The sequence below is a fragment of the Panthera onca genome, chromosome C1 (assembly GCF_046562875.1).
Source record: "Panthera onca isolate mPanOnc1 chromosome C1, mPanOnc1 haplotype 2, whole genome shotgun sequence".
Taxonomy (NCBI): domain Eukaryota; kingdom Metazoa; phylum Chordata; class Mammalia; order Carnivora; family Felidae; genus Panthera; species Panthera onca.
In genome coordinates, this window is record NC_138346.1 from 175,530,021 (window position 1) to 175,553,479 (window position 23,459).

At 46.4% G+C, this 23,459-nt stretch overlaps 1 protein-coding gene across 1 annotated transcript in view; it reads right to left on the reverse strand.

Moving 5' to 3' along the window:
- Positions 1-1,108: 1,108 nt before the first annotated feature.
- C8A (complement C8 alpha chain) overlaps positions 1,109-23,459 on the reverse strand; it is a 69,121-nt gene continuing 46,770 nt past the window's right edge. The window contains exons 8-11 of the mRNA XM_060625451.3: positions 11,928-12,059; positions 10,737-10,894; positions 6,169-6,391; positions 1,109-2,441 (exon numbers count right to left, since the gene is read on the reverse strand). Of these exons, the coding sequence (XP_060481434.1) occupies positions 2,290-2,441; positions 6,169-6,391; positions 10,737-10,894; positions 11,928-12,059 (665 nt within the window). The 3' untranslated portion in view covers positions 1,109-2,289. The remainder of the gene's footprint in view (positions 2,442-6,168; positions 6,392-10,736; positions 10,895-11,927; positions 12,060-23,459) is intronic.

Consider the following 23,459-nt stretch of genomic DNA (forward strand, 5'->3'; position numbering starts at 1 on the left):
ATGAGATAACAGAGATAAACCGTATATTGGCTGTCCTTTTATTATATGCCTATTCCCATGAACATGTGATGAATCCTTGAAGATCAAGGATTCTCAGCCTTGACTGCTTTCTTCTTTCTTTTTTTAATTGAAGTGGACTTGATAACAGCTTAAAAACTACTGATGTCTGGCTCATGCCTCCAGACATTTGGATTTAATGGGTCTGGGGGTGCAGCCTCTGGACAGCAAGGTTTTTAAAACTCCCCAACTGAAAACTACAGCTTTCAGACCAACTTTGAATGTCCTCTTGTAAATTGCCCCCTCGGCCTCTGTCGGGTGCTAGCAGGTGCTAGCGGGTAAGCACCGCTGCCCGGTAAGTAATGAATAGAAACTAATTACTAATGTAAGTCAACTTTGAAAGAAAAAACAAATTCATGACAGGATGAGGAGCAGTAAAGGAGTTGTCTTCTTTTAGATGGAAGATCTGATGACTTTAGAAATGAAACTGCTAAACTATAAATTTTAATGAACACTGGTAACAATAGTAATAATAAGGGCGTTGCTAATATTTCCATATATGACAGGCGCTGGGCTGGGGTTTTTAAAATTTTTTTTAATGTTTATTTATTTTTGAGAGAGAGAGAGAGAGCATGAGCAGGGGAGGGGCAGAGAGGGAAGGAGACACAGAATCTGAAACGGTCCAGGCTCCGAGCTGTCAGCATGGAGCCCAACGCGGGGCTTGAACTCACGAACCATGAGATCGTGACCTGAGCCGAAGCTGGATGTTTAACTGACAGAGCCACCCTGGCACTGTGCTGTTTCATATGACATATTTATCTTCACTTTCTCCCCCATTCTCCATTCCCAACTCATGTGCACACACCCCCAAGGTTCTTTCTCACCTTCAAACTGTATTACATGCTGAGCTTCTATCCTAAAGGCCTCTTCCTTCTTTGCCTCATTCAGAAATCCTTCAAGGTCTGGGTCAAGCCCCATCCCATATGTAAAATACACACCAGGGAACATAAACCTCTGTCCCACCTGGCCTCCTTTGGCCCTTCCTTTGGCATTAACTCAACAATTAATTCTCTGTATTCCTAAAATCCCTTCTAAGTGTTTCACATATATATGTCTTATTATTACCCTAAAAAGATCGAGGATTCTGAAAAGATAGAGAGCACTAGGATATATCAATCAACAGGTGTTTTTTGTCCCTACTGGAAGTGCAGATTCCACTGCCAAAGAGCTACCCACCTCTAGGAGAAACTTAGAGGCAAAGAGAAAAGTCTGTGCAACACAACACATTCTCTATTTGAGACATGACTAGAGTATGATGGGGATACTGAGGCAGGCCGGTGTGATTGGCTCTCCTGCAGGTGGTCAGGGAAGGTACACTGATCAGCATTTGTTGGCTCTACTATCCAGTCTGGGGAGCTCACCCATAGGAACCACATTTTTGAACTGACTCTTGAGTTCAGTCCCTCCCCTCATCCTTGTTAGGTCTCCCCCAATTCAAGGAACAGCGTTGGCCTCTGGAGATACATTGCTGATCCAAACAAACCTAATCCCTGCCCTCACAATTAGCATCTCAGGGGAGACAGATCATAAATAGTCACAGGAGATATGGCAGCCAGTACACAGTTATTAATTGTGAAAAACACCATGAAGGAAAAGGATAGAGTGCCCTGAGAAGATAACTGGGGGAAACGTGTTATTTGTGGTAAGAACCTGAACAGAAGAGATTAATTGAGGGAATGAAAGAAAATAATGTTGAACCCGGATCAAGGAAAATTGACGGAACCCAAGTCAGTCTTCATTTTTTTTTCTCATTATTTCAGTGTATCTGCTGCTTCTACCAACTAGTAATGGTTCTGTGAATGAACAAATATTGTGATCAAAGAACTGAGACCATTCTCATCATACTTTGTTTTATTGGCCATTGATCTGCTTGCCTCCTACTTCTAACATCCTATAAGTCCCTCTAAGGCATGAATTGAAATCTCTCTGTCCCTCCCCCCCCCACCCCCGCTCGCTCTCTCTCTCTCTCTCTCTCTCTCTCTCTCAGATGATCCGAAGTGCTGTGAGCAGGACTGAGGCCCTAGTTGACATTCAGTGCCCAGTTGTTGAATGACTGCACCTTGTGGGTAATAGGACAGTTAGTTGTAGATGGCACAGGCTGGTCCTACTCCTGGAAGTTGGCGGGACAAAGAAAAAGTCCATGCTGATTTGCATTTCCCCTCAGCTGAAAGAAGTCTTTTTCCAGTGGTCAATGCAGGGGGTGCCATCCACTGCATCTGTGCCCAGAGGCCCTCAGCAAGCCTGGGTCTGCACTTTCCACCCTGGACAGGAGTTGCCTCCATTCTGGGGTGCAGGGTTATTGCACTCTCTCCTCCTTTCCTGGGTGCCCGCTCTGCAAGCAGACCAGGAGCTCCAGCAGCTCCAGCGACCATCCGCCTTGACTCCTGCACAGATAATTTCCCAGGGGAGGAGGAGGTTAGCATACAAGAAGCAGCTCGGATTATAAGGAGGGAGGCCCATCCCGTTGCCCAAGAGTGGTCTGCAATCTCTCCTTGGGGAAATGCCTGGCGTAGCCAACCAAGACCTCTGTGCTCACCGCCTTGCACTTAATTTGAAACTCTGGATGGAGCGAGAGCCTCTTCTGAGAGCCCATCTCATGAAATTGGAATCCACAGTTGCATGGAAGATAGATAGCAGAGTGAAGCAGGAAGACACGTTCCTCCGGAAGAATGACACAGAGCCACTGGAGGGTGTGAAGAGCAGGGAGCACAGCCCGGCCAAGGATTCACAGACAAGGGCCAGCCTGACAGCCCTCTGGAGGGGCCCGAGGGCTTCTGACTGAGGGTCTGCAAATCAGAGCCCCTCAGACTCTGATGCTGGGGCCACGGTGGGTGACAGGGTCTGCACAGAGCATCAGAACACAGGCACTGATCAAGGGTTGCCTCTGGAAGTCCAGCTCATGCAAAATCCCCTGGCCTGGGGCTGCTGCCTCCTACTGGCTCCAGGTCTTTGGGCAGACCCTCTCTCAGCCTGAGTTTTCACCTCTGTAAATGAAAACGATGGACTAATCCACTGGAGTTTTTCCATCATTTTTTTCATTCCTGTGTTTTTTTTCCCCTTAAATGAAATCTTATGTGAGCCCCAATATGGCCACCAGATTAAAGTAGAGCTGTTTTATTTGAAGCTGGGGTGTCTATCTGGCTTGCCCTGCTCCCCCGGGGCAGCCCCTAAGACTCCAAGTTTCCTCAGATCCCAGTGTGAATATCATTGGCTTAGATTATCTCCAGGCCCCTTCCAGCTCTGTAATTATACTCCCCGGTGGGACAGCCACAGCAGGCTTCTCTGTCCCTATTTTTCCCACCTCTGTGACTTGGTCTCCACAGGCAAAGGTTTGCTGGGAAAATACATAGGGACCAATGTCAGTGGGTTCCCATGGGGGCTGACTTCCCACTCTTAGATTTCCTTACCAAATTAGTCTTTGTCAGGCTGAACGTTCAGTCTGATGTCCCCAAGGCTACCTGATGTCCACACTGTGTTTGTGACAAGGTCAGTGGGGTACCTGTGAACTGCCTGCAATTGACTGAATGTAATATTGTAGGTTAAATGGGCTCTGAGGAGGAGGGTCCATCCTCTGGGTCCTGCCACCACCCCCAGATCATTGGCATCATGCCCCCTTTCTCCGGTGCCCATTGTCTGTACATATGACTCAGCATGGCCACAACTGAGCCTGGCATTGGACCATTGGAGAGGCACATCTAGGTAATCCACACTCCCTGTCTCTACCTCTGTAATATTGGACAGGGATGCAAGGGATCCAAATGAGTCATTCGTTTGGGGGCCCATGCTGTAATTGTGATTACCCAGGCAGGACTCACGTTTGGCCCTTTAAGCCAGGTCAGGCTGATAACCATGAACTGGGACACACCTTCCCTCCCCACTCTCCAAGATAATAGTCAATATAATCATCTCAGACTCTCTGCCCTCATTTCTGAAACATCTTGACTCTTAGTATATAGATCAGTAGAATGTAACAGTTAAGAGCTTGTGTCCTAGGGTGGGTCCAAACCCCTAGATCCAAATCCTGGTTCTGAAACTCCCCAGCTGGGTGACTTTGAGCAAAGTATGTTACCTTCCTCCTACCCCAATTCCTCATCTGTAAATTGGGGCTAATAATGGTACTTCTAACATTCTTTGGGGGGAAGAGATGAATTCATGCCCGTGACGTGTTGAGATAGTGTCTGGCAAAGAATAAGGGTTAGTTACTCCTCCTGTTCACTGACCTTTGGTCCCCCTGGAAAAGCTGCCTAGCCAATGGGGCAAATGAGGGTTGAAACCCAGACCACACTCTGCTTGAAAAGTCAAGAATTCCTTGGGCCCTGGAGCTCGTCCATATCAGCCCTAAGAAGTTTCTCTCTTTCTCCCAATTTACCCACCTATAGGGCAGTGCCTTTTTTCAGTTTACAGAAGGAAACTGTGCCTGTCTTTGCCCTGGTAACCAGTCTACTTGTTTTCTATTCCCTGCATCCTCCTTCATAAAGACCCTGGAATTCACTCACCGTATTGGCTCACCCCTGTCACAATTCCTCCTGCAGGATACAAAGAAGCTTGCTGCTCCCTTCAGCAGTAGAAGAGGGATTTAGAGAAGATACCAAACCAAGATAGATCCTCTGCCAGTGGAGTGATCTCCTCCTCTTATTTATAATCATAGAGCCTGCCTCATGTTAGCTAGTTTAACATCAACACAACCTGTGATGAAGGTACTGCTCTTATCCCTCATTTTATGGGGAATTCTCACATGAAAATTGGCAACATTGGCCTTCAAAGGCCTCTCTGCCACCAGAGCTCTGCCGTCCTGCTTCCCCTTGAGAACTACTCCACCAATGAGGTGATTATAACCCACCATCAGCTCATTTTTACAACCAGGCTCCTACCCCACCTACCATGGGCATCAACGGTTTGGGTTAAGAGTAGTGCTACCATAGATGTACCCATCCAGACTTTCTTTTTTTCTCCTTTTCTTCACATCATCTTCACTGCAGTTGCCACCTGAGGTTGATTTATACATTGATTTGGTAGCCCATGTGTTTTGGCCATCATTCCATGTGTAATATAAGTAGTTTTGTATGTGCAGAAAATTGAAAGCGTGGGGATTTGAGCATGTATAGAGATTCTTGAAGCTCAAAGGAAACTCAAGCAAGAAAGATGAACCCCAGAAAAAAGAAATGGCTAACCAGTGTCCCACAGTAAGTTAGTGAAGTAGTTGGGGCTCATATCCAGGTCCTCAGACTTCTTATCTTTAAGGATATGGATTTCTCATCCTTGTTTCAGAGCCTTCTTCCCTGGTACCAGTGAGTTCATGCTGTGCGACTATACACTTAAATCTTACCTGCCACAACCCTTTTGTTTGTAGTCATAGCTCCTTGCACTGTAATGACAGTGAGTAAACTCTTGTAGTTGACCCCCAAAGATGTGCTCAAGTCCAAACACCCATTACCTTGTAAGCACGACCTTATTTGCAGGTAGGGTCTTGGCAGATTAAGTCAAGTTAAAATGAGATCCCAATGGATTAGGGTGGGTCCTAATCCAATGACTAGTTTTCTTAGAAGAAAAGAAAACGAATGTAGAGTAGAGAACACCACGTGAAGACACGCAGAGATTGGAATGACACATCCACAAGCCAAGGAATGCCAGGGATTACCAGCAACCGTCAGAGGCTAGGAGAAAGGCATAGAACAGATCACCTTCAGAGCCTCCAGAAGAAACCAACCTGGCCAATACACCTGAATTCTGGACTTCTAACTTCCAGAAGTGTGGGACAACAAATTTCTGTTGCTTTAAGCCCCCCAGCTTGTGGTAACATGTTGTGGCAACCCTAAGAAACTGATATATCCCTCCTGAAATGAATTGTCCTGTCCATGTACACCTTGGCAAAACAAAACAAAATAAATGAAAATAGTTCTCATCTGAGAGAGGGTCTTGATAGCTGGGAGAAAGCGTAAGAAGCATTGAAGGGGGAAGGAGGAGTCGCCCATAAAGCTCAGAGTGCTGTAGCCAGAGTAGTGGGCAAGAGGACACACAAAGGGGGGTGCTGGGAACCCCAACAGTCCTTTCTGCACTGGCGCCTCTGAGCTAGGTCAGGCTTGAATCTGAGTGAGGGTACGTGGGTCTTACCCTTCTGCTCCATTTGCTCACAGGCAAGGCCCTGGCGACCCAGTGGGCACTGGCACTCACAGCTGGTTCCCTTGAGGATGGGCTCCCCATTGTTGAAGCAGGGTCCACAGCGGCAGGCATTGAATTCCATCAGGTACTGGTCCAAGGCCCGGCGCAGGTTCTGGCGCTTGGCCTCCAGGGGCCCCAGGTTTGTATGTCGCAGCACCTCGTGGATGGGCTGCATCTATGGGTTCAAAAAAAATAGAGAGCCCTTCCCTGGGCTTCCAGCTTCCCAGAGCCCACAAACTGGCCATCAGGCCTTCCCAGGCCTGCTCCATGCGAGGCACAGACCTAGAACTCTAGAACTCACTGCATTGGACCCTCACAGCCACTCTGCAAAGCAGGTGCTAAACTCCAGAGACCCTGAGTGTTCGAGGGACTAGCTCAGGATCCCCCAATTAAGTGCAAGAGCCATTCTGAACATGGGCCTCCTTAACTCTGAAACCTGTGCCCCCACCCCCGCCCCAGTCCCAGAAGAAGAAGAGAACTCAGCAGCTATCTGCGCCAACTCATCTGCCCCCTCCGGCACTTTTAAAGGAAGCAGGAAGAGTGTAAAGTATTATGTGTGTTTAGCATGTGTTTTGTTTTGTTTTGGTTTGGTTTTGGTTTTGGCTTTTAATCCGTAACCTCCAAAGCAGGAATTATTAAAGTCCTTGATAGGTAGTCGGCAGTGCAGAATACTTCTCACACCGGTGTGAGTGTGATGGTTGTATGTGGGGGGTGGGGGGTAGGGGTCCTTTGCCTCTGGGGCCACCTATTCCAGGAATGACTACAGGCCAGTGTTTCTCAACCTCAGCACTACTGCATTTCCAGCTGGATAATTCTTTGTTGGCAGAGGAGGGCTGTCCTGTGGGTTGTAGGATGTTCCGAAGTGTCTCTGGCCTCTACCCATTAGATGCCGGTCATAACTTTAGGTTGTGAAAATCAAAACTGTCTGCTGACATCACCAAATATCCCCTGGGGGGCAAAATCGACCCCTGGCTGGGAAGTAGTGGATGGAGGTGAGAGCCCTGAATCTGGAGACAGAAAATCTGTCTTCGGATCTTGGCTCCACTGGTTCCAGGCTATGTGATCTGTCAGGTGACACGGGGAGCCTGCCTTCTTTGCCTCTACAATGAGAACAGTACTCTTGCCTTCCAGGTTTACTGTGACGATGAAAGCTGGTAGACTGGAAAAGCCTGTCGCGGAGTAAAAGTTCAATAAATGCTGCTCACACCCTAGTTATGCGGCCTAGAACTCTTTTCTGTCCATCTCTAGGCCTGAGCCCCATTATCTATGAAATGGGAATAATAACCTTCTTCCTAGAATTCTTATGAAGATCTAAAGAAATAATGAGAGATGCCATCATGAAAGGGAAGAACAATATAAAATAAAGCACCGTTTTTATTAGCTAGATGGGATGATAGGGGGATAAAAGCTGAAATTTTTCAAATTGCATGTACCTATGGTGGTCGTCAGCATGCTTTTAAGGCTATATATTTTAACACACAATCAAAAAGTGAGAGCTCCTTTACAGATCTCTCATTTTATAGGACAGTAACCTGAGGCCCTGAGAGAGGAGCGATTTGCTAAGGTCGCAGGGCAATTCAGAGGTAGGGACTGAGCCACACTGGGGCAATCTCCCTCCTCCAGAATCAAAAGTCAATGGAGGGCACTCACAGTGGCCTCGAATGGGTTCCTGGAAATGTGTACAGAAAGATCTGTGACAAACAGACCTTGGCTTGTGGTCACAGGCCGCAGCTGAGGTCACCAGGCTGGTCATGTCAGGACTGGCTGGGCGGCCAGCCAAGGGCAGGCGACCACTTACTGGAAGTTCAGAAAGTTTGGCCCCATTGTTAGGAAGTGCGTGCAGAATGGGCCGCCCTGTGGCCCTAGTTAAAGATGACTCTTAATTTCAGGGAAGGTTAGGACCATTGGGCAACTTCCCTGTGACCTTCCAGCAGGGCTCAGCACTCAGCCCCCCATCTCTCACTTCTCAATCCCAGACCCTTCAGGGAGAGGAAAGGGACTCCTTGGGAAGGGCAGGTGGGGACTGAAAGAAGGGAAGAGGGGTAGATAAAAAGAATCTTCAAGCTTGGAAAGATATTGGCCATGATCTTCTTCCCATTTTATAGGTAAAACAGATTCCGAAAAGGCAAGTGGTGTGATATTAGCAACATGATGTAACATAACACATAATAATATATAACATAGCATCATAACATAACATAATTCCCATATTCACTCAGTCTCAGTACCTGCCATAAATAATCACTGCTAAGCTACCATGGGGATATGCAAATAAGACACTCTCTCCTCTCTGAGCATCAGGTTCCAAATAATCCCTTGGCTAACCTCCTTATCTGTAGTCTGTCTATCTGTCTCTCTCTCTCTTCCCAGCCCTTCAGTTCATCCTTCATGTATCTGTAAGCATCCTCTTTTTAAAATACAGCTCAGGGCACCGGGGTGGCTTAGTCAGTTAAGCATCCAACTTCCGCTCAAGCCATGATCTTGTGGTTCTTGAGTTCAGGCCCCACATCAGGCTCTGTGCTAACAGCTCAGAGCCTGGAGCCTGCTTTGGATTCTGTGTCTCCCTCTCTCTCTGCCGCTCCCCAACTCATGCTCTCTCTCTTTCTTTCAAAAATAAACACACAATGAAAATATAAGTAAAATATATAAAATATAGCTTTAGCGCTGTCACCTCCCTGCTCCACAACCTACCAGCTCCTTAATGCATCAGATCCAAACTTCTCAGGGCCAAAATGTGTTGTGAAGAGATTGTGAATGTTAGAGTCTGTGGGACAGAGCTCAAGTTGGTCTCTGCCATTTACCAGCTATGAGATTTGGCCAGCTTACTTAGCTTCCATCAGCTTGTTTCTTCAACTGTCATTCACCAAATACCCACTACTCTCTCCCTAACCTTGTGATGTAATGTTATTATCTCCATGTTATAGACCAGGAAACTAGGGCTCAGAAAATGAAGTAACTTGTCTAAGGCTATCCACTGAAAAGGTGGCTGAGCCATGATCCAACTTATATCTTTCTCATCCCAAACCTAGGCTCTCTTTCCCCCAAGATGGTATTCGGTCTTCTCCAAATCATTAACATCAGACTTCCCCTTGGGAGCTTTGTTCAAGGCAAACACAAAGTTCACCTCTTGTCCGTGAAAGTTTATATATTGCTCCTGATATCAATTTTACACTTTTTGACCAAATGACTAATAGCTTGATGATAGCAATTTTCAGACCCTATGTGAATTACAGGTGCGTGAAAATGGTCCCTTACTTATTGGAGAAGAAATGAGATCAGGGTTAATCCGTCTGACCTCTTTCTTCATAGAGAGCAGGGTGTTATAATAGACTTTTAGGTTCAACTGTTGGTATATATTTTAAGAAGAGAAATGTATCCATACCCGGGATTTTAAATATATGTAGAAAATGGACAAGAGTCAAGAGAAAATGGGCGAGAAAGTAATCATAAAAACCCAAAATACAACCCTTTTCTTAATGGACTATCCTTGCATATGAATAGAAATAGTTTGACAACTGGTAGACCAATCCATTTCCTTTGCAATTTGAATACAATTTTACTGCCTTTCCAAAGTCAATGATTTAAGGCAGGGTTTCTCAACTTCAGCGCCGTTGATGTTTGAAGTCAGATATTTCTTTCTTATGGGGGCTGTCTGTGCATTGTGAGGTGTTTAGCAGCATCCATGGTCCCTACGCACTAGATGCCAGTGGCACCTTCTAGCTGTGACCACTGAAACTGTCTCCAGACACTGCCAAATTTCCCTTGGGGAGCAAAGTCGCCCCCCCTTGGTTGAGAACCATGGCTTTAAGGAAGGTGCTAGGGCAGAGGGATGTGAGAAACTGGTCATGAAGTCCAAAGGTCTGAGATCAAGTATTGCTACATATGAGCTTTGTGACTATAAACGGATCACTAGTTCCTTGGAGCCTCAGTTTCCTAATCTTTTAAATAGTGAGACTCGCTTCTGGACCAGAGGTTCATTGTGATAAGGGGATGAGATCACTTGGACCAAGGGCAGCAAATACAGCTTGGTACCCCAGCTTGTTCTTGTATGGCCTTTGAGCTGAGAATGGCTATTACATATGTAAAAGTTTGTAAAAAAGAAGGAGAAGAATTTGTATGAGAGATTGTCTGTGGCCCACACAGCCTAAAACATTTACTATCAGCTCCTTCCCAGAAAGAATTTGCCAACCCTTGACTGAACGAATGTGACTTTAAAGTCTTTTCTGTATAAATGAAAGTTCTTATTTTTAATGTGGCCTAATTCTGAAGAAATTCTGGGACCACTAGTGTAAAACTAGGCTCTGCCCAGATGTTAAGCTTCTGCTCCCGGAGGTCGTGTGGCCTGGGTTTAAAGTCACAGGCTCCCTGTAGTCAGGCGGCAGGAAGGCCACCAGATCAGTGTGCCGTTACATTTAATCTTGTTCTTTGATGGGCTCATAATAAGAAATATGAAATGATCTGGTCTGCTTCACTTTCATTCCTCATGGACGTAGAGTTTCTTCAAGTGCGAAAAGACTTACCTCAAAATCAATAACAACAGGATTATACTTTAATGACCTCCCCCAGGAACGATACGTAATGGTGCTCCCGTTTTGAGTCAAGCCACCGCCCCAGCCAGAATTGCCACCTCGCACTCGAGAAATGATGTCTTCCACAGCCATGGCCAGCCTGTCTTTGTCTGCCAGCAAGAAGATAAGTGCATTAGTTCAGTTTCCAAAAAGCCAAAGGACTGGTTGGCAAGCTCCACTGATGAGATTTGGGACAGTTTATGTGCTCCCCTTACAGCTGTCTCCCGTTCTTCCACCTTGCTCAGTGAACTGGCAGGACAACCAGAAGGGAAGGACCAAGACCTAGAACTAGACCCATCCTCTGAATTAGAGCAGACACTGGGAGGACAGCCCAGACCAGACCCACATGGCGGAGGGACAGGATGGGGAAATGGATGAGGATTCATTCGTGCACGCATTTATTCGTTCATATGCCACATGTATACTCAGTGCCTGCTACCTGCCAAGTAGGTTCAATTAAGTATCATAGGTGCTGTGACAAAGGTCTCTATGGGGTATAGAAGGGGCATAGAGAAAAAGGCAGTTAGATCTACAGCGGGGAGGGAGGATTGTCAGGACAAAAGGTGAGTTGTCTAGAAAAGTGAATGACCAGGTAAATGGAGAGAGGAGGGAAGGGCATTGCGGAGAAGAAAGTATTTGACTTAAGGCCCGAGGCATGAATAGCCAACACAGTGGGAGTAACCTGAACCCTAATACATTTGATGAATGAATGAATGAATGAATGAACACTCACTGACTTATTCAGGAAATGCCAAAAATATCCGTATACAAGTTTCTCTAATAATTGTTCTTTGAGCTTGGTAACTATATTGTCCTCTCTCGGCAGACTATGACCCAGTGGGCTTTTATCTCAACAGTCAACTGTCCAGGTCCTCTCTGTACATTCCCTTCATCCCAGTTCTTACTTAGATCTTTGTCTAGTGCTCGAAATCTAGAAGTCACATATTTCTAAGGTGATCTCAGTACATGGTTAATTCAAAATACAGCCACAACCGGTTATTGGTTTGGGGTATTTAGCAGCTATACAGCATGACCATTGACTGAAATGGAACCAGTTGAAGGGGAAAATAGTGTCTGTGCCCTGAGTGTGTGTCCAAGGAAAAGTCTAGCTTCTCTTTTAGGGACCCATTACTAAATACTTACTAGTATTGCCACCTCCAGTTTTTTCACAACGTTCTGCTGATAAACGTCCTCCAGTTTTTATGCTGTCTGTGTAATCATAGTCAATGCCCACAAAGCCTCCGAAGCATTTCTTGATATCTGTGCTGGTAATGCCTGTAACAGGGAGACAGAGAGATACAAAATGCTGAGATCCTTAAAGACTGTGAATACGTAACAACCAGCTCACAGCAGGAAAAGCTAGCTTTGGTTTTGGAGTCTCAGAGAGCTAAGGTGAAATCCCAATCCTCTAACCCAATCTTCTGTGTGGTTCAAACCCAAATAATTCTGGTAATGAGAAGGAATATGTATTGCACATACTAGCTGCTCAAAAGTGCTAGTTCCCTTTCCTTTGCACATTTTCCACTGAGCTCCTCAAGGCAGGGATTCTGTCTCATCCATCTCCATAAATGCCTGTGCCTCACACAGTACCTGGCCCGTGATCGGCACCATTTTCGTGCTGCCATCTTGCACTCGTTGCTCCTTCCTCTCTCTTTCACCATCTTTCCAAAGTCTACTCAAGCTCCAGTTCAAATGTCATGTACTCCATGAAGCATATTTGGATCAGAATACTTCCCTCCTTCTTCAGAACTACCAGTGTGTTTGTTTGGGCATGAATGATCATATTCGCACAATTCTTTTTGCCCAGGTCTTCCTCCTACCCTGGAGAGGCCAGACTGCCTTTAGAAGATGGATAGATCTCCACGGGAAGTCGGGCCTGCCTTCTGACCCCACGAGAACTGTGAGTCCCATATTAGCTGTCTCCATATTTGTTTACATCTGAGGACCCACGGAGGAATCTGAGTCTTCTAGATGAGGCACATAATTCTCAAAGCACTAAAGTCATTTTGTCCCAAGCCCTCCATCTGTAAATGAATAGAGCTGAGTTTCCAATCCTTGGTCGGGCTGGCAAGGTAAGGCTAGAAAAGTCAACTAGAGCAAGATACCGGCCATCACTACAGAGTCCAGCTTTATCTGTGGCTAGAGGTCAAGGATTTGTGCCTTATTCACCACTCTCTTGTTGGCATAGCGGCACAGTGTCTGTTGTGGACGAGGCGCTCAGTAACTACTTTCAGAATAAGTGGTTGATGGGTGAAAAAAGTGAGTAAATAAATAAATATATGCCATGAGTCCTTTGGTATGGGCTTCTGACGGAAAGAATCTCAAAAGTCAGGAATCCTGAATTTAAATCTCAGTCACTTAGAAGAGTGGATAAGGAAATTATGGCGTATGTATAATATGTGTGTATGACTATTACACACATCTGATTATCATATGTGGTATATATGATATTCAGCCGTAAAAAAGAAAGAGATCTCGTCATTTGCAACAACATGGATGAGCCTGGAGAACATTATGCTACATGAAGTAGGCCAGGCACAAAAGGAGAAAAACTGCATGATGTCGCTTATATGTGGACTGTAAAACAACCAAATAAATATATACAGAAGCAGAGGTAGAAAGGTAGTTGCTGGAGGTGCAGAGATGGGGTGGCGGTGGGGGGGACGCTGGTCAAAGAGAACAAAGTTGCAGTCCTGTAGGATGAGTAAGTATAGAGATCTAATTGCAGCCTGATGACTATAGTTAATCATACGTATGAAATACTGAAAAATTGGAAAGTGTGGATTTCAGGTGCTCTCATCCCATACACACAGGAAAAGGTAACTCTGTGAGGAGAAGATATGTTAATTAGCTTCAGTGTATGGGGTGCCTGGGTGGCTCAGTCAGTTAAACGTCCGACTTCAGCTCAGGTCATGATCTCACACTCCGTGAGTTCGAGCCCCGCATCAGGCTCTGTGCTGACAGCTCAGAGCCTGGAGCCTGCTTCGGATTCTGCATGTCTTTCTCTCTCTGCCCCTCCCCCGCTCATGCTCTGTCTCTCTGTCTCAAAAATAAGTAAAAACATTAGTTTCACTGTAGTAATAATTTCACTCCATATATCAAATCGTCATGTTGTATGCCTTAAATATGTACAAATTTTTTTTGTTTAAGTAAAATGAAACCAATTCCAGTCATAGGCACCCTGTGTGCATTGAGAAAAGGCCGGTGATGGCACTGGGCCTCACTTTCCCGTTTACAGAGAAAGCGGCTGGATTTGCCCATCTCCGGGCCCGCCTGAGCCACAGCCCCCTGCCTGTGGGCACGTGTTTCTGAATCACGGCTGAGCTCCTGGTGCCTGGGAGGCTGGACGCTGTGAGCGCCAGCACTCAGCACCAAGCACAGGGCTTCCTCGGCCACTTCTATTCAAGCACTTTTAATTGTTGATGCATTACTAATTGAGGAAGATTTAGCATATTTAATTGTTTTGATTAAAAAATGCTTCCCCAGTGATCAACAAAAGCGGGGGAAAGGAACTCACAGGCAGAAGCCAGAGTGATTACAAGTGGGGGATGGTGGAGGGGTGTGGGCTTACAGTGCCAGGGCAAGCCGATGGGGCGGAGTGGGGGAGGCTGGAGGCTGTCTGCAGAGCCCTTTTGCTCATGCACGGTCTGCCACAGCCTGCCATGTGCAACAGGGGAAAGAGAAATCCAGTTCGATTTAAGCGGCACCGCCTCACTGCAAAGATTTGCCTTTCGGGGACACCGATGTAGGGTACCAGCCAGCAAGGGAAGGTCTGTGACTTAAGGATCATACGACGTGAGAGCTGAAAGCATCCTTGGACACCTAGCCACATTCTCTTTTCTGGTTGAGACGCCCTTGGTTCATACAGGTTAATTATCTTGCCTGAGGTCATACAGCTAAGAAATGGTGGAGCTGAGCGGCGCCTGGGTGGCTCAGTCGGTTGAGCGTCCGACTTCGGCTCAGGTCGTGATCTCGCGGTCCGTGAGTTCGAGCCCCACGTCGGGCTCTGTGCTGACAGCTCAGAGCCTGGAGCCTGCTTCGGATTCTGTGTCTCCCTCTCTCTGCCCCTCCCCCGTTCATGCTCTGTCTCTCTCTGTCTCAAAATAAATAAACGTTAAAAAAAAAAAGAAATGGTGGAGCTGAGATTCAAACTCAAGTCTGGCTCGCTTAGAAGCCGGTGGTATTTTCACTAATTCCAATTATCGCATCAGACTAAAGAATTCTGCTGTTAGAGAGAAAAATTTAGTAAACACCAACTGCGTACCATCCCCGGCACATCGTGTGTTGGGCAGTGTAGGCACTGTGAGCTAAAGTAATAGGAGTACAATACAAATCTGAATAAGTAAGCCTTTGTCCTTGAGAAGCTAGCAGGTTTGGGACAATATACCAAACAAAAACGAAGGTGTCTCCTGAGAGTTGCGTGTTCCAGAACACGAGGGCTGGGAATGGAGTGCCTCATCAGCAACTGTAGGAGCTGCTCAATCAGAGCTATCTACAGAACACCCATGGGAAACCACGCCCAGTAAGCTGGGAGGTGGGGGGCAGAGGAGGTCAAATGCAGGGCCAAGATCCAGGACTTAAAACCACTCGAAAGCCGTATTGGGAACTGAGACACAGGGCCAGAGGTGTCTTGCTTCCATCAAGCAAAGAACAGAGGAGGGAGAGGGGAGAAAGAGCAGAAAAAGGCCTGGAATCGTGCGGCACTTGCCCAGATGGGTGTGGGCACGGGTGGCCTGACGACGCAGCTGGCTCTTGAACAACATGGGGTTTGGGGGTGCTGACCCCTCACACAGTTGAAAAGCCAAGGGTAACTTTGACTCCCCCAAAACTTAACTACTGATAGCTTACTGTGGATGGGAGGCCTTACCGTTAACATAAATAGTCAATAAACACATATTTTGTGTGTTGTCCATATTATAGAGTACATTCTTACAATAAAGTAAGCTAGAGAAAAGAAACTGTCGTGAAGAAAATCATAAGGAAGAGAAAATACATTTACAGTCCTGGACTCTATTTACTGAAAAAAAATCCACCTAGAAGTGGACCCACACAGTTCAAATCCATGTTGTTCAATGGCCAACAGTATTTATGGAACCAAACAATGATCTGCCATGGCTTCACCCCATCCCATCAGGCTGGACTTCCTAGATATCCACTTTGGACCGTACTGGCATTTGTTACGGTTTTTGAACTTCAGGGACCCCTGGAGTTGATGTTTCCCAAACTGGACTACATAGTGAGATGGTTTGGAGTGCTTATTTAAAATACAGATTCCTGGGGCGCCTGGGTGGCTCAGTCGGTTAAGCGTCCGACTTCAGCTCAGGTCACGGTCTCACGGTCCATGAGTTCGAGCCTCGAGTCGGGCTCTGGGCTGATGGCTCAGAGCCTGGAGCCTGCTTCCGATTCTGTGTCTCCCTCTCTCTCTCTGCCCCTCCCTCTTTCAGGCTCTGTCTCTCTCTGTCTCAAAAATAAATAAACGTTAAAAAAAATAATTTAAAAAAATAAATAAAAAATAAAATACAGATTCCTGCATCCCATCTGTATCAGTTCTAATTCTGTATTTCTGAGTAATTAGCATTCTGTCTTTGAAAAAATAACCCAGATGATTCCTATTCAGTGCATCTGGGAACTGATGTTGAGTACCACGGTTTTACAGAGAACTCTGGTGGCCTGTCACAGAGCGCTGGCCTGTGTCCTGTCTCAGTCAATGCCTTTGTCAATGCCGTGGATATGGACTTGGCAGCCAGGCTCATCATATGTACCCAGAAGAAGTAACTATGAAAAGCCAAGGATCATTCAGATAAAGAATCAGGATTCAAAAAGCCCTCGGAAGGTTTGGAAGGATAGACAGACCAAGCGTAGTGAAATGAGACTCAGTTGAGAAAGCTGGGGAGAAAATACCATGCACGAGCACAACAGGGAATGGGAACAGCTTAGGGAAGCAGAAAAAGGCTGTAGAGTTTTGGATAACTTCCAGCTCAGGAGGACGATGAAGCCAGGTGAAATGCCAGGTGAAAATTATAATCAATTAGGTAAAGGAGGGGAGCATCTCTCTCTGTGCAGCTTAGAGAAACCCAGAACCTGGCACAAAAGTCTGGCATCCACATTTTAAAGGAAATAAGAGAATATGACATTCACTGAATATGATTCAGCCTTAAAAAAAAAAAAAAAAAAAAAAGGAAATCCTGCCATATGCAAGAACATGGGTGAACCTTGAGGACATTATGCTAAATTAAATAATCACAGAAGGACCAATATGCATGATTCCACTTATATGAGGCATATAAGATAGTCAAACTGATAGAACCAGGGTGTCGAATTGTGGTTGGCAGGAGTTGGGAGGGGGTAATGAGGCATTTCTCTTTCTTTTTTTTTTTTTATGTTTATTTACTTTTTAAGAGACAGAGGGTGAGTGGGGGGAGGCAGAGAGAGAGGGAGACACAGAATCTGAAGCAGGCTCCAGTCTCTGAGCTGTCAGCACAGAGCCCGCCGCGGAGCCCACTGCGGGGCTTGAACTCGCGAGCCGTGAGATCATGACCTGAGCTGAAGTCGGACGCTTAACCGACTGAGCCACCCAGGCACCCCAAGGCATTTCTAATCAATGGACATAATGTCTCAATTATGTAAATTCTAGAGATAGAATTGTCTCTATAGTTAAGAAGACTGTATTGTCCACTTGAAATTTTGTTACTTTGTTAAAAGAGTAGATCTCATGCTAAGTGTTCCTACCATAATAAAACGAAAAAGGAGGAAAAAGGAAATAGGGAACATCCTTTGGGAATGTTTGAGGGGATTGGGGATGTTTACCTGAACAAGAGAGGAAAGGTCTAAGATAAGTAGAACAAGATTCAGCTCACTGGAGGGTTATCTTGAGGAAGAGGAAGTAAGCTTATTTGTGTGGCTGGAACGAAGGCCAAAAGGACAGAAGTTACAGGAGGACAGATTTAAGCTCAGCGTCAGGTAAATCATCATCACAGATCAAGGAGATAGGAGTTGTTTCATAAGGCAGTGAGCACCCTGTACCAAGAAGGTACCAAGCACAGGCTATTTGTCTGTAAGGAGCACTGTGGAAGGGCTTGAAGAGTTGACCAGTGGTCTTTTAAGGTCTCTTCCAAAGCCATGATTCTGAAACTTTAAGAACATACCAGAACACCTAGGGAACATCTGAAACAAGTTTGGTAAGTACTTAATGACTCCTTGCTGTGTGCCAGGCATCTGGAAATAAGGACTCAAGAGTGTCTACTCTCAGTGAGCTCGCAGCCAAGGGTGAAGAAATGGAAGGAAAGAGTTATTGCCCTGTGTGATGAGGGCCACAGAAGAAGGCAACAGAGTCAGAACTAAGTCTTGCTTGGAGGTCAGAGGAAGGATATCGGAGGCCAGTCTGAAAAGATGAGTAGGGATTAGCCAGACAAAGTGGGGACGCGTTGAGAGTAGAGGGAGACCATGTGTAGGCCTTGCATCCCCAGCAGCAAGATTCTGCTCAGAAAAGCCATCCTGACCTAAACTCCAGAGCAGAAAAGAGAGAGAGGTAAGGTCAGTGTAGGAAGTACTGGGAGCCCCTGGGTTCCTTCCCGCTCTGATCTGGCCTCAAGAAGAGCTGTTGTGGTGACCTCCTGCAGGCCAGGAGCCCAGGGGACATGTCCCTGGCCGCCACATGGAGTACGTCTTCCCAGCCTGGTCTTGACTGTGGCCCAGGCACGGGAGCTGCTCTCACACCTCCACGGAGAGGCTGTATCACTGTGGCTCAAAGGCAGGACCAGGCAGCTTGACTTCTGAGGTGGCAGAACACAGCAAGTCTGTCACTCTTCAGATGAAAACCATCAGATGGAAAACAGCAGGTGTAAGACATTATTTATCCCTTTGCAACAAACAAATGCCATTCAGGTTGCTGTCATCTGTCTACTGTGTTGCTTTGCTACATCGGTTGTCCCCAAAGACAGCCTCAGAAGGAAAGGGGAGCCTCATAGGGTCCAGTTCATGTGATAATATTGGAAGAGATGATTGTTCAGCTGGGAAGGATAGGCTAACTTACCTGCCCCCTCTGTGCTGTTTATCCATTGAAACTCAAGCTTCTCCCAACCACCTAAGAATAATAGTGTAAGTCCCTCTGTGCCTCTCACATGCTGTTCCCTCTCCCACTCGACTCTAGAAAGCCTTCCTTCTCTCCCAGGGATCCAAATCTGTGTCTCCACGGTCTCCTTGTGTGTCCCCCACGCCATCCCAGTGCTTCCCTCCAGCATAGTATTTAGCGAATCCTAGCAATTGTCAGTTTCTTGGTCTGTTCTTCCAATTATACCACAAACTTGTAAAATTGTCTTCTGGGTTTTACAGGTCTTGGCACAGACCCTGGCATGTGACAAGCCCCCAGGATTGCTCAGGGATGGGCTGATTCCAGCCAATCTAGACAATACCTCAAAAACGTTTCGTAGTCACAGATCTTCCTTTTGGTTGATGATACACACGACATCTTTGTAACACCTCATACCTGATTAAGAGATGATATTTTATAAAGCACTTTCACTCTGTGTTATCTCATTGGAGGCTCACAACAGTCTTAGGGAGCTGGGAGCATTTATCCATTTTGCAGGCTCGCTGGTTGGAAAAAGCAGTAATTGTGGTGAAGAATGTAAACTCTGTTCAGATATCTTAGTTGAACCTCTTTGGGCTTTATTCTCCCCGTTTGTAAAAACGGGGGTGATAGTTTCCGCACATGAGTCCCTAAAAACAGTGTCTGACACAATTAAGTGTTCAACAGATCTTAGCTACTATCATTAGGTTACTTGCCCCAAATTCCAAAATAAACAGGCCCAGGAATCAGGGTGTGATGTAACGTGTGTTACCTCCAAACGCGGTTGCATGTTTCCTTTCATCCCATTCGTGTTAACTGTGCAGAGAAATGTTCCTCATGTGGCGTGAGTAGTGGTGGCCTTACCGAGCCCCTCATTCCCTGAACACCTCATTCTACAAAGCGGCAATCTGTGCTCCCCATGGGTGTTGTGGGACTACAACCTCAGGTCTCTCTCCTGACTGGCAACAGGTATCTTCAGGGACTCTGGCCCTTCTAGATAATTTTGGCCATACGCAAGAGGCAGTATGGCGGAGGGGGCTGCGGTGGCCATGACGAGAGTGAGTACAGCAGAGATGTTCCGTCTCTCTGGAATGGAGACCACCTGAGCTAAAAGTCACCTCTGCACACCAACTATCTGAGCAAATTGTCGAACCTCCGTGTGCCATGGTTTCCCATCTGGAAGGTGGGGGCTTTTGTAGTGTCTGCCTCATAGGGTTGTTTGTGATGGTTAAGTGAGCGAAGCTGCACCAAGTACAATTCTTGGGATTGTGCCTGGCTCAGAACCAGCCATGATGGTCAAGTGTTCCTGTGATTACTATCGCAACAAATGCTACAGCATACCCAGACTGGGCTCGTGGTCCCTGATGCTAAGCTTGGAAAATCAGAGAATGATGGAGGCCGAGGCGTTTGTCAAGACAAATTTTCTTAATCAAGCTTTCTGCAGTATAAACTGTTCTGAATGAGTGAAGACCGAGAGGACGCCCACATTTGCTAAGTACCTGTTATGTGCTAGGTAAAGCTTTCCCATGTGTTATCTTATTTCATAACCACACATCTCTCCACGACAGGTACAATTATTCCCATTTTTTTTTAACGTTTTATTTATTTTTGAGACAGAGAGAGACAGAGCATGAACGGGGGAGGGGCAGAGAGAGAGGGAGACACAGAATCAGAAGCAGGCTCCAGGCTCTGGGCCATCAGCCCAGAGCCCGACGCGGGGCTCGAGCTCACGGACCGTGAGATCGTGACCTGAGCTGAGGTCGGAATTATTCCCATTTTTAAGATGAGTAAACAGAGGCTTAGATAGTTTAAGTCACTTGCGCAAAATTCTACAGTAAGTAAATAGTAGAACTGGGGTTGAACCAAAGTCTATGTCCAAAGCCCATGTCCTCCATGCCACATTATGTCACCTATGGGAGAGAGAGAGCTAAGGGTGGCGCTGGGGAGTAATTTTGACATCATCACACCTTTTTCCCCTTTAAAGCTGGGGCTCTTTCAAAGATAGAGCTAGAAATTCAAAATCAGGACAAGATCAGGAGAATGGTGCTGAGGGTCTCTTAAGTCCATGTGTATGCAAATGACTTGGGGGGATGGGGACAAAGCCAAGACACCAGGAGTCTGTCAGTCAATCAATACCATCCATCACTGTGCAGTCTGGTTGTCATGGTAACTGGGGATAAAGCCTGGAGCCTGTTAGAATCTTGTGCCTGTCTGTTCAGGGTGACTGGTTGGTTAGCAGGCACAGCAAAAGACCCTCTGGACCAGCCCGGACTATTTAGCCATAAATATAAGACACTTCACCATCAGATTCCTGCCCACCTCACCCTCTGCACTGTCCAGTCCAGCCCCAGACTCTTTAGGAATCTACCCCAACACTGCAGAGTAAAGGAAAGCTCCAGAGGAGGCCCAGCATATATGGGCTTGGATTCTGAACCTCTCCTGCTAGAAAGACACTGAGCCTCTACTGTGCACCAGCTTCAGCCTATGGACAAGACTCCGGAAACGCATCATTAACAAGATGCATAATGGAAACAGGCAGCTGCAATGGTGTGATGAAACTAGTAAATCCTAGGTGCACTGGGGTTCAGCATCTAGCAAGATGCCCAACCCAGGGGCGCCTGGGTGGCTCAGTCGGTTAAGTGGCCGACTTTGGCTCAGGTCATGATCTCGCGGTCCGTGAGTTCGAGCCCCGCGTTGGACTCTGTGCTGACCGCTCAGAGCCTGGACCCTGCTTCAGATTCTGTGTCTCCCTCTCTCTCTGACCCTCCCCCATTCATGCTCTGTCTCTCTCTGTCTCAAAAATAAATAAACGTTAAAAAATAAAAATAAAAATAAAAAAAGAAGAAGACGCCCAACCTAAAACTGTGGAGACAGAAAGACTGCCTGGAAGGGTCCTATCTAAGCAGAGACCAAGAATGGATAAGCATGAGCCAGGCAAAGAAGAAAGGGTATGGGGAGGGGAGCAGAAATCCAGGTAGAGGAAACAGCACGTTACTTCTTATAAAGCCCCAAGGAGAAAGGGGGTATGGTTAAGTCGAGAGACCAGAAAATAGTGCGGCACAGCCCAGTGTTGAGTAATGGGCTGAGCAGGGCCACACAGCATGCTCCCTTGAAGGCCAGCCATCTTATCTAGTGGCAGGAACCCTCCCATTCTCAATGGTCACCTTTGCATGGCTCCAGCAGCTTGCCATTCGGCTACTTGTCATCCTCTCTGTGGCTCCCTGGAGGCCAATACTGACTCCATTTCCAGGTTAGCGTTGTTATCACTCTTCCTGCCATAGCTCAGCCACAGGATTGCTCTCATTAATGCACTGGCCTCAGGGGCCAGCCCTCTACATCAGAGTCTGGCCTTTGGGTGAACCTAGACACTCATCTCCTACCACTCACCCTCACCCGTTTGCTGCTTCAGCCACTGTCATAAGAGGCCCTCCACCCAGAAAGCCCTAGCTCCCTTCTCCATCAGGCAAGCTCCTCTGCCTGATTTTTAGAAGTTCAGAGTCTAGAAAAGGGGAGGGTCAGAAAGGGTGGCTGCTCCCTCCTTTGCGCTCCTACTATATTTATTTCTATTTGAGCATTTTCACGTTGTATTATTCTCAGCCCCCAACTGACTGCACGTTTTCCCAGGGCATGGATTTGTGTGTTTCTTCTCTGTGTCCCTGGAAATCATGGGTTCTCAGTGAGTATTGACTGGATGAGTGGTTGGAAGGATGAAAGGATGGATGGGTAGATGGATGAATGGATGCAGATTAGATTATGAGAAGTGTTTTCCTCAGAGATTAAGTGTTTCCTGCCTCCTACTTTGGGTAACAAGGAAAAATGTTGTTTTCTACTCAGTACCTTCCTGAAAGGGAATTATAAGCAAGCAACGGCAATAATATATAAATGTGATGGAAAGTATGAGAATTTGAGGGACTTAAATTACACATTCATCCCACCCCAATTACTCTCCATACACAGCTTAATCATCTGGGCTGCCTCTGTCTCATTCTTGTAAAGGAATAAAAAATGCACAGCCCAGGGGCCCTCATTCCTCTATTCTGCTGCCTCTGACAGACATTACTAATTGATCACAGCGCTGTCGGGCTGAGCCCCTGTCTCGTGTCATAATCTGGGTAGCATTTGCTATAGAAACCACTTGCCATCACTGGCTTAGACACTTTTTCCGACCTTCAAGCTTCTGAGGTTCACCTCTTTGAGTGCTGTGGGTGCCAGCTCATCATGCTGGTTCCTGGCTCTGTGACTGCACCTAAGTTTCAGAACAGACAACCACAAGCTGGGCAATTTGACCATTAACAATTCTCCCAATTACAGTGCCCAATCAGTGGGTTGAACTGATCCCAGACTTCATTTAGAAAAGAATATTGAGTATAATTCTCGCTTAGTTATTTTTGAAACCTGACTTAGCCACCTTCAAAGCTATCACTAGTGGTTTAATTTTTTTTTTAAGATCATAAGTTCTAAAAAATAAAAATAAATAAAAAGATAAGTGAAATAAAATAGCCAGATGTGGGGCGCCTGGGTGGCTCAGTCAGTTAAGCATCAGACTCTTGATTTTGGCTCTGGTCACGATCTCTTGGTTTGTGTGTCCGAGCGCTGCATTGGGCTCT